Genomic DNA, 14,783 nt, shown 5'->3' with positions numbered 1-14,783 from the left:
ACACTGAGTTGTATAAGAGACAGATATATCAGATGAAAAAATGAAAACAAAATTGATTGACAACAAATGTAGCATATTTATGTTTCAAAGCACAAGCCTTTTTAAAACAAAACATATGAAGCGTTATGTATCGAAGAAAAAATAAAAAAGATCTATATAACATATATATGTAGAATGATGGCGATGGAGGGTTTCTATGATCCTGGACCATTTAGTCAGATGTTCTTTTTTCAACTGCTGTTTCCAAGGTCAAAAATATAATCTTGAGCCTCATCCAAAGAACCTACCTAGATAATATAAGCCACGAACACCACCCCCCCCCCCCCCCCCCCACCACCACCCTGCACATAATCACACACAACACACCTTCAAACAGCTGCTAGGGACTTTTCTTTACAGCGTTCTTTAATGTGCCACAAATTGGACCCAATATGCAAAAGCACTACATATTTATGTTATATATGCTGTTTTATTTCTTTATCTTTTATCTGCATGTTTGTATTTTTATCTTGTCTATTGCTGCTGGGCTGATTGTCACCAAGAAAATTCTATTGCATTTACACAATGGCATTAAAGTATCTTATCTCTTGTTTCTTATCGGCAAAAGTCAAATACTAAGAAAGCACACACTTAGACTTCAGCTATCTTATACACTTTCTTCCATTCCCTTTTTCCGTTTGATTTAAGGTTTCTCCAGCTGGATCTCCTCCTCTTCCTCCATAACATTGCACACATCCTGGTACTGGCCCTGTGTCTGCGAGCGTTCAATCTGATCATATGTGGTGCAGCAATCATCCAGATTCAGCCCCTGTTGTGTGAGATAAGGAAGATGGAGATCAAATAAGAACAAAAAAATCAATGGCTGATGTCAACTGATTAGTCACACAACATGTCCATGCCGATCCTTGTTCCCTTTTTAAAAACAGGTCTTGTATTTCTCATGAACTTGTCATGATATGTCTGTGACTCAGAGAGGGTGTGACTCGTTTTTATATTCACCTCATATATGTTTTCCTCTTGCATCTTCACTTTCTTCATCTCCAGATTGTTATGTCTCTTTGACTGTGAGGGGGAAGAAGACATTAACAATGCTGATGTTTTATATATGCACACCTCTTCTAAGAACCTTACCTGCTCTGGACACTGTATCATTCAGTTTTGAGCTTTAGCACTCATTTGAAAGCCCTCACTCATCATGGTAGATTATATGCACACGTTGGATGGTCTGCTGTTTTCTTATCTACAGGGACTTATTATCTTCGGTCCCAGGACCTTTTCTCACTGTCAGTTCCATAGGTCAGAACTGAACTGGGGAGAAAGGCGTTAAAGTTTGCTGCTCCCTTTACTTGGAACAAAATTACATAATATCTGAAATGTAATGATATGCTCTTATTGGATGCTTTTAAGTGGATGTTACATGACTGTGAGGCAGACATATCTGGCTGAAGATGTTCTGTCTGGAAATTGAGGGCAATCTTATATTTGCAGTTTTAGTTCGGCATTTCATGTTTTTTAAATGTATTATAGTCACTTATCGTATATTATCATGACCTGGATGAATGAGAGTTTATATCTTATACTATATATGTTTCTATGGCTGTGTGTTGTTTGTCAGTAACTTTGTTAACTGTGCTGCTGTCTGTCTTGGCCAGGACCCTCTTGGAAGACAGATTTCTAATCTCAGTGAGGGTTTCCAGGCTTAATAAATGTTAAATAGGTTAAAAGTTTGAATTAAATTAAATTAAGAAAACATACAGGCAGTCATAACAAGGTGGCATACTGACCTGGTAGAGAAGAATGGCAGAAGGCAGGAGCACACAAAATAAAAGCAACACTCCCTCAGCCATAAGGATCTTGTTTTTGGTGCCTTCACTCAGGTCTATTATCTTCTCCAGCGGTTCTAATAAAACAGACAACCAAATAAAACCACTTACTTGCATACCACACCTTTTTTTTAAGGAACTGAGCGTGAATCTTATGGTCTTTTTACAACTGCATTATTAAGTTAAAGAAGTTTTACACATATGATATATCACGCATCATTAGGTAAAACTCACTCATGTAGTACGTATCTCACACATAATCCCCAGAGGAGTTTAGTGGTCGTTTTACATTTCTGCACATCTGTCTTTAATAAGATTATGATAGAAAATGTGTGACAAATGCTCGGCACATTAGCTTGATAACAGCCTGATCTAATCTTGGTGCTATTTAAAGGAAATGAAAGGGCAGCAGACTGTGATGAGACCATCCTAAAGATATAAAGATGAACAAAGCTGACATATGTAAGGCTGCTGCCACTCACACAGCTCTCAGTTAGACGTCAGTTAACAGGATTTATGGCTTATGAGGTGTAAGTAGTGCTTAGAGCTCACTTGACTCCATTACACACACACACACACACACACACACACACACACACACACACACACACACACACACACACACACACACACACACACACACACACACACACACACACACACACACACACACACACACACACACACACACACACACACACACACACACACACACACACACACACACACACACACACACACAAAGCTCCTCTCATTCACTCACTGTAGACGTGCAGGTAGGTGCCATGCGTAAAGCATTTACTGTCCTTCAGCCAGCACTGGTACATGCCAGAGTGTTCCGGCTGGACCGTGAGGAAGTTCAGAACGCCACAGGATGTTTTGGAGTCTACATCTTGAGTCACAAGGTCCGTCAGATTCACATTAGCTGGACCTATGGTGTGGTTGCCTTCACGAAAATATCGAATCCACTTGAAACTCTCCAACTTCCCTTTGTTGGTGTAGCAGCACTCCAGGACAGCTGTCTGTCCGGGCTGCACCCACAAAAAGGGCCTGTCTGCCTTCAAAGTCACCTCAGCCTGAGCGATGACCACTGTGGAAGGAGCAGCAATACTTAAGATGATAGTTTTACTGAGAACCCCCATGGAGACAATAAGTCAAGCTTTAAATGTTCACAATAACTAACTAAACTGGAGCCAACATGTAACATGATAACATCACCACCTGCTCTGACAGGAGATTTGGCTCACTGAAGCAGAACTCAATATATATAAAAAAACAAAGGATACGTTTATAAAGTACTTTAAAATATTCAGCTTTGATGAACTAATATGAAGAAAAGCCTATTTTCTACTTAACCAAGAAAATAATTGCCTCGACACAGACACAAACATAAACTGTTGTTTTTTTTTTTTTTTTTTACATTGTATCAAGAAAAGATTATAGTGAGTATTAAATTGATTTGACTCACCAACAAAGCTGCAGAGAAGAACGTTTGTAACTGTCCCCATTGCTTAAAATGGTTTTAATCTTGAGAGGAAACGGGCCACAATAGTGAATGAATAGATCAAATTGTTCATACAACACTAATGACAGTCTAAGTTGTTGTTGCACTAACACACGGTTTTCTTGCTTTTCACTGTCAGGATTTACGCTTCAGTGGATTTGGAACTTTCCACATTTGCAAGTTAAAGCTGAATGCACTAGAGAGCACCCATACAGAGTCAAATCAACTCACCTGTAACCTGTAACTACATGGGGCTTATGATTATAAGTGTATGAAATGACAAGACAGGATTTTTATTTCCCCAATTTATTAAAAAAAAAAAAAATGAAGAATTAAAAAACAGAACGTACCACAATTTTCCTGAAGTGTACATCATTAAAGAGCATCTTACACAATAAAAATCAAAAAGCCAAATACACAGTATAGTTCTTGCATATTCATTGTTTATAGATAGACAAAATGTCAACAAAAGAAAATAAGCAGTGTCTTTTTCTGAGTTGGTGGAGGGCTTGAGTCCTATTGATTTGATGGATTTGGAAACAAAATCTGAATCCTGGGTTGACCTGTCAATGCTTTTTTGGTCGATATCTCGACTCAGAGGTCAGAGTCACAGCCTTACCAGAACAACTTTGATTGTGTTTACAGACTCAGGAGCCCTTTATGCAGAAAACAACTTGATCGTTTGAACAAGGCGCCACTCTATAAATACATTTCTATACATCTAGGTATTTGTATTTAGAACTCATGAGGAAAAGGCATCCGGAGGGAGGAGAGAGCTAGAATTGCCTGTAAGTTACATTTCTGGTGTGAGATGATGTCTTTTAAATGTATCCCATTGGTTAGCTTGTTCACCACAATACAGAGCGGGTGGACACTGGGAGCTGGACTCATTTCTGTTAATTTCATTGGTTCATAGACAACGTTACAGACAAGCCTCTCCTCTCTCTTCACAATGGGCAAATACACAGTACATAATTACAAAAGCTTGTTTTGGAAACAGTAACAAAAACCTCATGGGCCCGGAAAAGTAAATCAATTGAAATATGCAACAACATATGGACAGTGAAGAATGAGGTGATCATGCAGTCACAGGTGAGGGTCTTATCAAGATGTGCCGCTAATTAGCTTTATTAAAAGAAAATAGGGGTGATAATTGTTACTTTTTTTTTTAAACATTTTGTTTTCCTTCAACATCAAGAGGAAGACACAGGAAGAGACTGCAGTGATGCTATAACACAAGCTTTTATGATTAACTTGTGACCGTCAAAGGAATTATGGAACTAAACGATTTGCATAATTTCATACTGAGATTCAGTAAGGTGAAAGGGGGATGAGAATGCATATCAGGAAGTGATCATGATTACAGAACTGCTGAGGGGAACTTTGGAATGAGACTGCTGTTTTCCTTCCTCCAAACTTTCAGTTTCCTTTGTACCCTCGTCTGACTTCACTGTCTTGTAGTCCTGTCCTTTTTGTTTATACTGCTGGAACCATTTCCCATGCGGGGGATGACAGAACTATACATTTGGTTTTGGTTTGGTCATAGGGCTTGGGACGTCTGACAATCGTCATCTCTGTAATTTCTACATTTATCCAAGAGTTGAAAACCAGATCATTTTAACGACAGCCAATGAATTATTCTTTTACACACTTTTTTGAATCCCTTCACTTCATTGACCACATGTTGGAGTTTTGGGGGATTTTGGCAGCATCGTGTCACTACATAGTTCAAGCGAGACAATAACAGCTGGTCTGAGGATCTTTGTTACGTCTTTGGTCCTGTGTGCACAGACACAGTCATGCCACTATCATAATCACAAGTACAATCAATCTGAATAAAAAACAAAGGCAGACAGGGCTCAATTTTGATGCAAATGCTGCAACAAGGGGAAGAAAATCTGTTTTTCTACTGTGACTCTATAGTCATATTATGTGATGTATTATGTCTGTGGTTTGGATCGTGGGGATGTAAACCTTGAGTGGGGAAAGTAGACAGCCAACATTAAGAGACTTTTGTGAGTACTTTTCTGTGTGTGTCTATGTTTACTCCAGTCCAGTGAATGCAAATCCTATTTTCAGGTTTTCGTGTCCAAACTAGTTTCAAATGAACCAAAGCAACAACCCAACCTCTCTCTGAATTCGCTCCCAATCCCATCATCGCTCCCCTTCTCTCTCTACCTCCATCTAATGTACACATTATCAGTTCACCTTCTCATATGTATTTTCTTTTCTCCGTCTCACTTCTCCATCTTCCTTTGGCCCAGTGCTGTAACAGTTTCACTCAGGTGAGGCAACACAGACCCGACAGAGGAATAAATAAAAACAAATCTCCATTACTGACAGCACTGATTACCTATAGTGCCACTATTTATAAATGTTTCTATTTGACCTTAGAACAATAAGAACCCTCCAAACAAGCAGTTAAAAACTTTGTAACACACATACACACACTTTCATGAATGAAATCTTCTAAATAATGCGGGCTGCTTACATGAAGCCCAGACTGTATTGAATAGAGAGCAATAAAGTAAATGTTGCAAAAACAGTGCGGGTGTCGACTTGTTTTAGTTTGAACAAAGTGCATCTCTGTGGTGCTTTGGCATGAACTAGAAATAACACTAGATATCAGCAGTAGTAGTTTCAATAAATCGTCAAACGCTACATTGGCCCTTTAAGGCTCCACCTGGTTACAGCTCATTTCTCATCTTTTGTACATCTACTTTTGGCAATAATGTAATTTATTTTCTGGCATGCGTGTCTCTGGTGTGCGTATGTGTGTTACAGCAGATCACAATCATAAGATTCTTGTTAGGCAGCATCTCTCCTCACTGCAAAAAAATATATTGCTTTAGTTTTTTGTTTTCTTGGCACCCATCCACAAAAACAACCCCCCGCTCAAAAGCAGGAGGTCCCGTTTGTATGTGTACCACTCTATTAAGAATGCACACAAACATCCGCACTTACACCTGCACACACCTCCCATGATTCATCACTGAACCACTGCACTGTGCACAAAAGCCCCTCTTAGGCAGCAAAAGGTCCAGGTGTGAGGATTTAGGATTTTCCAGGTAGAGCCATTGAAAGGAACTCTTGCACTTCAAACCAGCATCAGTACAAATCTAAGGAGAAGAAAATAAAGACATTACAGTCAATGACCTTCATGATAAACACATTTCCCCTGCTCAATATTCAAATCCTGTATTTGTCCTTTTTACTTTTACAGTTTCAGTTCCAGTTAGACACACAAATAATGAATGTTGATGTAGTACAGGAAGGAAGAAAGTCGCACTTTTTTTTTTTTTTTCTGACCCCCATTTCTCTTCCTCTCTCCCTCCCTCCCCAGAACTATGGAGGACCAACAATTAAACATAACATAAAGAAAGAAACTTAAAAATGAAAACAGGAAAAATTATAAAAGTGCTAAGATAAGTTAATAATAAGTTTGTCTTCTCTCCCTTTAAATTTCTACCTCAGTGTTCTCACCTTAAGGCCAGCAGGTGGCGTGGTGGTGTCTTACTGGAAGTTTCCCCCCTCCAGAGAGAACTTGGAAAGGGCCTCCTGCAGTCTGTGGTGCTCCTCCTCTACAGTCTGCAACACACAAAATCAATAACACCTTAGGAACCGAGGACAGGCACTTGCATCCCCCTCAGCCCCCCTCTCTCACACACATACACACACAAAAACACACACTTCAACCTCCTCCTCTTAACATCCTCTCTTCGTCTCCCTCGCTGCTTCTCTGACACATCCCATTGCAAGCGCTGGACATAATAGCCATTTTCAGAGAAGTCCAATTTCACAAAGCAATTTTGAGCCAAGCAATAACAGCAGTGGTTAAATGGTTTTCTATTCTCTAGTTTCTCTTTTGTGCCATTTTGGCCCCATTTGTCCAAACTACACCACAGCTCGCTCCTTACTTAAGTTATCCTCAGTGAAATCCTCCATGTTTGACTGTGTGTCTCTTTCCAGCCGGCTCCCATCTTTTGTTATGTCTCTCATCTTTACCTGCCCCGTCATACCATCTGCTCTCTGCAAGGTTTTCTCAACATTCTCATGTCTCTCTCTCTGTTCACCTCCCCTCACCTGTAGTCTATTTAGTTGTTCCTGCAGACTGTGGAGCCTCCTGCACACTTCTTCCATCCTCTCCTGGGACAGCACCAGAGGCGCGCTGATGCTCTTCTCCTCCTCTCCCTTCATCCCTGCACCTTCTTTTTCACACAAGTTATCGTTCTCCTCCTCCTCCTGCGCTGCCCTGTCTGTGGTTTGGCCGTCTTCTGAGGATGCAAACACTCAATTAAGACGAGTCAAGAGTCATTTCTGTTTTGAATTACTGGGGATTTAGACCAGTTAAACTGATATTTCACACCATTTAAACCTTTGATTTAAAGCTTTCTCTCTTCAGATGCAAAGATGATGAACACTATCTCATCTCTCTTTGTAATATGAACTGCAGCTAGGAGAATATAAGCTTAGCTTAGCATAATGATTCCAAATAGGTTCAAAATATCCAGTCTGGCTACTTCGAAAATGGCCCACCAGCACCTCCAAAGTATTTATAAAGAGCATATCTTATGGATGAAATGGGCAAGTTTTCTTATTCTCCTGCAGCTGGTCTTTACTCTAAGATCAAGTTACTGCTAGCTTCAATCTTCTAATCTGCCTGACTGCAAGACATTGAATAAAATATGTATTTCCCAAAATGTCAGTTACAATAATGTCTGCAGTACCTGTTGACAGAGAGCCATCTGTTTCTTGGCTGGGCCGCTCTGATTGGTCCTCTGCGTTTTCTTCATCAGGCTGCGAGTCTTCTGATAGGCTGATGCTGCCGATCAACAGCCTTTTCAGCAACATGACTAACGCAGGAGACACATACGGCAGTTTTATTAAAAGGACATGAAAGCTGCTATAAAAGACGGGGCAGTTAGTTTAATGAAAGTCGATCTATAATAAGCAAAAGGAGGACCTCCATTCACCTTCATCCAAAGCATTGTTAGCCACCTTCTCCTGATCGCTGTTTGAGTGGCCGATCAAGTCGAAGCCTTTGTCCGACAGGAAATCGATCAGCCTGTGCCGGGGGTCTAAGGACTTATCATCTGTCAAGCTGTCCTTATCTTGATCTGAAGACAGAAACAGGGCAGGCCTTCAGTTTGGTTCAAGATCTTAGAAATGTGAAATAATAACAAAGTTGTTTAAGTGTTTGGCTGATGAAGCGCGGCCATCTCACCACTGCTGCTTTTCAAACCTCCATTCTCCGTCGGGCTCAAAGGGGCAGTCAGTCTGACGGAAAGAAGATGGCAAAAGAAATGAGATATTTTAAGATGGGTGAACTCTGGCAGGTGATGAATACATCTTGTTTTTTATTCACAGAGTAGGTACACACACACACACACACACACACACACATACGAGAAAGGACTGAAGGGAGGTCCTCCGCTTCCAGGAGGCAGCGTCAACTTTAAGGGTGTTCCGGTCTTCTTCAGATCATCCACTGCTGTCTTAATCACATCAGTCCAGCTGCAAACACAAAAACACAAATCATGATTTACCCGCTGGTACAAACATGATTCATCCTTTTTTTTTTTTTTTCTCAATGACACTTACATCTTTCTCTCTGCAAGCGACTGAGCCACCAGTTCATAGATCTGAGCCCCGCTGTCCCAAGTGAATATGACATAGAAGGCCTTTCGATCTTAACAGGAAGAAGCAGAAGGTTGAGCTACACTGATCCTGCAGTGGAAGTGTCTGTGTTTATTTATTTGTGTATATACTTTGTAAGGCTCACCTGTGGCCACCTCTCGAAGGAAGACTGAGTCCAGCTTGATAATGGGGCTCAGCATCTGCTTTCCCTCCTGAATGGCGATGTTGCTCTTGCTCTGGCATTTGAGGACCATCTTATCATCCTGTCTCTGCAGAAGCACCAGCAGATCCCCGAGCAACACGCACTGCACCTCTAGGAGACACAGAGACATTTTTTTTAAATTCATATAGCTTTAGATTTGTTTTACATTATATATTTATTATAACCAATTTCACATAGCTTTTAAAGCGAATGGCTTTGATTATCATGTAAAACGGCTGCATAGGACCTTACCAAATTAAGAGAATTGAAATTAAACTAAAGTAACAGCATTCAATTTAAACTTAAAAAAAAACTGAAGTTAACAGAATAATTGAGATCTCTTAAAAAGCCCCTGCAATGCAGCTGGTTTTCTTTTTAAAGCAAACCTTTATCTTCACATTTGAAAAAAGGGAAATGAAAACAGAAACATTGATAAATTTAAATATCCCAGAATAAATCATGCTCTGTGTTTGTTTTTTTTGTTTTTTTTTTGCCTGTGTGCCAGAGAGTTTAAAGTGTATTACTTCAAATAAGATAATAAATATCCAAGTGAGCCTGGTGCGTCCTTCCCATAGTCTGTTTAAAATATGTACGAAGCCTCAGTGATGTCATTCGTTGGATTCTAAAGAGGCGTTTGAAGTACAACTAGGTGGGTCACCATATTAAAAAAAGGCAAATTCAATTCATCTCTGCATGAATACCTTGGTTCCTGAAACACACCCCTCTAGCTCATCATTTTTGGAGCCAGCCTCAAGTGGACAGTCAAGGAACTGCAGTTTTTTTGCACTTCCACTTTCAACACCAGATGTCGCCGTTTGGTCCGTCCAAATACATTGTTTAAAGAGGACATATCATAGCCCTTTTCTACCTTTTCAAACAGTCTCCTGTGGTCTCAATGAATCATCTGCGCTGTGGTCAAAATATAACATGAATCGAGCACCAGAGGAGGTTTGTGACCCTGTATAAACCAGCTCTCTCGGAACACTCCTTTTTTGTGTGTGTGTCTCTTTAAATGCAATGAGCCCTCCCCCCCGAGTTTTCCCAATAGACATCACTCCTCTGTAGCGAGGAAAAAAATGGCGGACCTGTGCAAAAGGTTTGTTCTAGGCCAAGATACCAGGGGAGAGGAGGGGATTATTTTTACCAGAATCCAACTTGTGACGTCACAAGTTGAGCAAATTTGAAACAGAGCACTTTTCTCTGTGTTGTAAGACTTATGCAGACCACAAACAAAGGACTGGATGGGTTTATTTCACATTTTGTGGGTCGGTAGACTCTCAGGTTACCCAAATATATGTTCAAACACAGAAACACTGTAAAAGTGGATTTTTCATGATATGACCCCTTTAATTTAAATGACTTTTTTGTTTAAAATGATCCTGAACATGTTTGTTTGTCTTTATTCCAGTAACAGAACAAATATGTACCCAAGGCAGTTTTATGTCCGTTATCTCACACAATCAAATAATTACCAAGTGCCTTTTCCTTTGTGACTCTCCAGGTCAGAGGACCTTCATAAAGCATCTTCTTCTGGGTCAGGTCGACGTTCTAGAAAAGAAAGAAACTTCTTTCAGCAAAATTGTGGGAGCACTTCTTTGCAACAGCGAGTGTACACAAACTTTGCTGAAAGATCTTCACCTTATATTCAGTATAAAGCTCATTACTGGGTTTGAGCCCTGATGTGTCCAATCTACGCTGGTAGTCCTTCAGAGTCTGGGAACAGACAAAGAGAAAGGTGAGGGGGTCAGACGGAGGATGGACAGAAGAAGTCGTCTAACAAGCAGAGACCTTCAGAGGCCTCAAAATGAATTTAGCAGACTCCAATTGGTGCTCAATCACCACATAACAGTGTGCTGAGTGATGGATTGTGTGTTTCTCACCAATAGGTTCTCCATCACTTTGACCTCCTCGTTGACGTGGTTGAGGATCTTTTTGCAGCACTCTGCGCTCTGCTGGATCCTCTCCTTCTCCATTGAGTTCTCTGTGGAGAGACAGAAAACACAGAGGTTAAAAAAATATAGCTTTCACAGAGGAGTCCAAACTAAAGCCATAAATCACGAGGGTACACGAGACTCGGTGACGGACAGTTATCGATTGTTTAAGTGTTTTGTTGGTGTGCTTAAGACTGGAGGGCAAATATTACCCACATTTATCCTGTGTTCTGATATAGATTGACAGATACAGCTAAATGTTTGAATACTGCACTGCTGCATTTTAACTAAAAATGCTCGCACTGCAATGCATTAAAATCAAACATGTGGTCATCAGTGGATGAAACTTCCTTTATGTTACTTTCAAAAGGGTTTCTCTCTCTCTCTCTCTCTCTCTCTCTCTGCCAATTTGATTAATATAACATATGATATTAAAAGTACAGATTTTCTATGCTAATGTGTTTTTCAGTGTGGATGTCTTAAAGCACAATGGAAGATGCCGCAAAGCCATGATCCGCTTCTAAGTTACTATGGAAACTAAATTTCTGCTTAATATACCTCAATATATGCCAGCACCCCATATATCTTTTGTAGATTAAAATAATGAGCATTAATAAAACACACACAAACAAACAAACGGTCTCATAAATAATGTTAATATTTCATGGAATGGCCATTCTACCTTCCACACAAATGTGAGCCACAAAATCACACACACACACCTGTGTTCTTCGCAATATTGTCCAACAGCAACGGGTATTTGGTCAGTCTCTGCATCTCGATGGGAATGATGTCCTTGAGCTGCAGCCTGCGGCACTGGGGCTTACTCTCTGCCTCCTGGGATTTAAACAATAACACACACACACACACACACAAAGTGTGAATGGATTGAAATGTTCAAACCACTTATGTTATTTCTTGCCTGTCCATGTATCTGAGAATGCACCCATCGATGTGTGACTTCCTGTTCAATGTGTGTGTGTGTGTGTGTGTGTGTGTGTGTGTGTGTGTGTGTGTGTGTGTGTGTGTGTGTGTGTGTGTGTGTGTGTGTGTGTGTGTGTGTGTGTGTGTGTATAAATGTATTTGTGTGCGTGTGTTACCTGTATGAAGGAGTTGAAGCGTGGGTCCCTCTTCCGCCTGCTCTTGATCTGGTCCAAGGCCCACGACTGGTGACTGCAGAAACGGGCTGTCAGTTTCTGGAACCACTCCCCCTCTGGGCCTCCAAACTGGAACACACACACGTACACACACAAACACACAAACACACAATATCACACTATGTTGTGCTGGCAAGAAGTAAAGAACAAGAGGAGAAAAGATGGGTAGGCAGAGAAGGGACTGGAAAAGTTACACAGTAGAATGATAACTTTATCATCGTGATGAATAGAATTTAGCACTTGGGATAGCTACAAAATGAGACTTCAGCACAGAATGATGTTTAATTAAATCAGCAGATATATCAGTTTGAGTTGTTAAGAGAAGGGGAGCAGGGTGATATAAATAGAAAGATGACTCACTCTGTTGAGCATTGTGGTGCTGATGGATTTAACTACAAAGTTGTCATTCAAACGCATTTCCTTCAGGTTCTCGTAGAAGTTATCTGGTAACAAAAACATTTTTTTTTTGGTACTTTTTTTAACACAATGAGAGAGCACTGTTGAAGGCTGGGTGCTAAACACTTTAAAATCCAGTTATATCCTGTTCAAATAATCAGGTAGTACATGCCTTTATCATTGGATTAACATACAACACAAGCACCTTCACACTGTCAGCTCAAGTTCATTTCACAGAACAAATTAATTTCATGGTTTTCTCGGTCTGGAGGGAGCGCACTAGACAGCCAGTTCATGTGTCTGACCCTGACAAGATTCGAAATCAAGACAGCCTCCTGGCAGGAACACTCACAGTGCATTTCAATGATCTCATCCAGGCTGGGGAAGATGGCAGCCAGCTCTGTGGCGGTCAGGAGCTCTTCTTTCTCCAAAGGCCTGGAGAAAACCATCTGCAGGACACTGAGCATCCGCATGTGGGCATGCTCAGTCGCAAACAACTCTGAGAGGAGAGAGGGGGCAGACACAGAATAAAGGAGAGCACACACTGCAGCCTGGTTTATCTACACATTTCTTTCCTTTTTATCACATGTTGCTTCCTCTCTCTCCTCCTCACCGTTGATGATCTCCTGCCTCTTGGTCTCCTTCTTGCTGAGGCTGGATAGGGCTTCAGGGGAGGCCAGCTCCCTCCAGTTGGGCGGGTCCTGCTCGAACTCCAGGAGCCGTGGCTCCATCTCCTCCAGCTGTGGGGAGGGGCTGGTGGGAGAGTGGCCGGGCCCTTCGGGACTTAAAACCAGTCCATCGGAACTGCGAAACAGGATCATACAGCACAGTTTTAAGTATGACCCAGTTTACTGTAAAGAGACTTAAGACTTCACACTCTTATGGTGGTTGTTGGCTGTGCACCAACAACAACAACAACAAACAGCTGACTGTATTTCTATATGCACACGAGGGATGTCTTATCATTCAATAATGTAGGGATGGTAAAAAGCTAGCCTGAGCCTCGAGCAGATAAGCAATCCACCATGACATGTTGTTTTTTTCTGTACAAGTTGAGACTTCAATCTAATAGCAGCAAGAAGATGCATCTTGGGATTGATATTTTTCTGCAAAAGCATTCAGCTTACTGGCTTTGAAACGTAATATTCCAAATTTAAGGTGATTAAACCAAATGAAGTTTTTTTTAACAACTAAAAGTGCTTTCATTATTATAAAAATGGCTTACTTTGAATCATTCACCTTTTCACTACCCCCCCCTCTGAGGTATGACACAGCTCGATTGATCCTGTTGTGTAATCAGAGAAAAATAATGGTACACTAATGAACCTTTCATGAAAGACTGAAAGGCCCTAATCTTTACCTAATCATCGACATTGACTTGATTAAAAAAATCATTCCCCTGCAATTGAGAGTTTAATGCCTGACCTACCAGAGAAAATTGTGATTTAACTGTAAATCACAGCATGTCTGTCACAACACAGGTCAACGGTTAAAGAGAAATCTGTCAGACAGTCATTTAAAAGTCAGTCAGACTGAACAATGGAGGACTGCCCTTTATAAAATTCAAGTTTCTAACTGGTTTTAACATCCCTTACAACTTGACAAATCTTTTTTTTCTGAATGAGCCCGATGGGTTTGATCCACCATTATTCTGATTCTGATCTTTTTTTGTCAAACTGATTTCTTTCATATCTGCCAGTGTTTGAAATCCTGTCTGTCCCTGCTGTGCACCGCTCTGATCACAGAGGCTTTAATAAGGGGTTTGTCCATCTTACGGATGGAGGTGCTGGGGGTTAAGTGGTGAAGGTGTCGTCGTCGTGGCAGATGGTGGCTGGAGGTCCACATCGCTCCGAGAGCGAGACTGCTTGGCCCGGGAAGAGCCGCGGCGCCGTGAGGAGTGCCGGTCCACACGGGCACTCTCGCTACGCCCCACTTTCCTACTATAGGGAAGGAAGGTGGGACAGGATGGGTAGAGGATTAGGTGAGAAGGGATAGGGAAATAGACGAAGGGAGGAGGAAGTGGAATAGAAAAAGAAAGACGAGGAGAAATGCAGGAGAGGATCGAAAGTTAAGCAAATAGTAAAAGAGGCAAGAGTGAGGACAAGGAGAAATAAAGAACAAAATGATGGAAAG

The 14,783-nt window shown here is 41.0% G+C and overlaps 2 protein-coding genes across 9 annotated transcripts in view; both read right to left on the bottom strand.

Moving 5' to 3' along the window:
- Window positions 1–56: 56 nt before the first annotated feature.
- cd79a (CD79a molecule, immunoglobulin-associated alpha) lies at window positions 57–3,451 on the bottom strand. The gene is made up of 5 exons (XM_020650384.3): window positions 3,292–3,451; window positions 2,587–2,913; window positions 1,785–1,900; window positions 1,000–1,062; window positions 57–808 (listed from the first exon to the last, which is right to left on the bottom strand). Exons 1-5 carry the CDS (start codon window positions 3,329–3,331, stop codon window positions 683–685), a joined length of 672 nt encoding a protein of 223 aa, XP_020506040.2. The 5' UTR covers window positions 3,332–3,451; the 3' UTR covers window positions 57–682.
- A 166-nt stretch (window positions 3,452–3,617) lies between these two features.
- Window positions 3,618–14,783, bottom strand: part of arhgef1 (Rho guanine nucleotide exchange factor (GEF) 1) — a 40,992-nt gene continuing 29,826 nt past the window's right edge. For 3 of the 8 annotated variants that reach the window (XM_065957589.1, XM_065957591.1, XM_020650379.3), the window contains 19 exons: window positions 14,426–14,590; window positions 13,876–13,935; window positions 13,264–13,454; window positions 13,003–13,149; window positions 12,615–12,697; window positions 12,198–12,323; window positions 11,820–11,934; window positions 11,047–11,147; window positions 10,805–10,879; window positions 10,639–10,714; window positions 9,110–9,277; window positions 8,929–9,016; window positions 8,734–8,841; window positions 8,552–8,604; window positions 8,301–8,444; window positions 8,055–8,180; window positions 7,411–7,601; window positions 6,811–6,915; window positions 3,618–6,446 (listed from right to left, as the gene is read on the bottom strand). In XM_065957589.1, the coding sequence (XP_065813661.1) occupies window positions 6,841–6,915; window positions 7,411–7,601; window positions 8,055–8,180; window positions 8,301–8,444; window positions 8,552–8,604; window positions 8,734–8,841; window positions 8,929–9,016; window positions 9,110–9,277; window positions 10,639–10,714; window positions 10,805–10,879; window positions 11,047–11,147; window positions 11,820–11,934; window positions 12,198–12,323; window positions 12,615–12,697; window positions 13,003–13,149; window positions 13,264–13,454; window positions 13,876–13,935; window positions 14,426–14,590 (2,092 nt within the window). In that variant the 3' untranslated portion in view covers window positions 3,618–6,446; window positions 6,811–6,840. The remainder of the gene's footprint in view (window positions 6,447–6,810; window positions 6,916–7,410; window positions 7,602–8,054; window positions 8,181–8,300; window positions 8,445–8,551; window positions 8,605–8,733; window positions 8,842–8,928; window positions 9,017–9,109; window positions 9,278–10,638; window positions 10,715–10,804; window positions 10,880–11,046; window positions 11,148–11,819; window positions 11,935–12,197; window positions 12,324–12,614; window positions 12,698–13,002; window positions 13,150–13,263; window positions 13,455–13,875; window positions 13,936–14,425; window positions 14,591–14,783) is intronic. The other 5 variants (XM_065957590.1, XM_065957593.1, XM_065957592.1 and 2 more) reach the window with 5 other exon arrangements.

This window comes from Labrus bergylta, chromosome 8 (genome assembly GCF_963930695.1).
Source record: "Labrus bergylta chromosome 8, fLabBer1.1, whole genome shotgun sequence".
In the NCBI taxonomy this organism is placed as follows: domain Eukaryota; kingdom Metazoa; phylum Chordata; class Actinopteri; order Labriformes; family Labridae; genus Labrus; species Labrus bergylta.
This window is presented reverse-complemented; position numbering and strand designations above follow the sequence as displayed.

Coding starts and splice junctions, on each gene's coding strand:
- cd79a (XM_020650384.3), bottom strand. CDS start 3,331: ATGGGGACAGTTACAAACGTTCTTCTCTGCAGCTTTGTTG. Junction 2,914..3,291: donor TCTTCTCTGCAGCTTTGTTG/GTGAGTCAAATC, acceptor CTCCTTCCACAG/TGGTCATCGCTCAGGCTGAG. Junction 1,901..2,586: donor CACCTACCTGCACGTCTACA/GTGAGTGAATGA, acceptor CTGTTTTATTAG/AACCGCTGGAGAAGATAATA.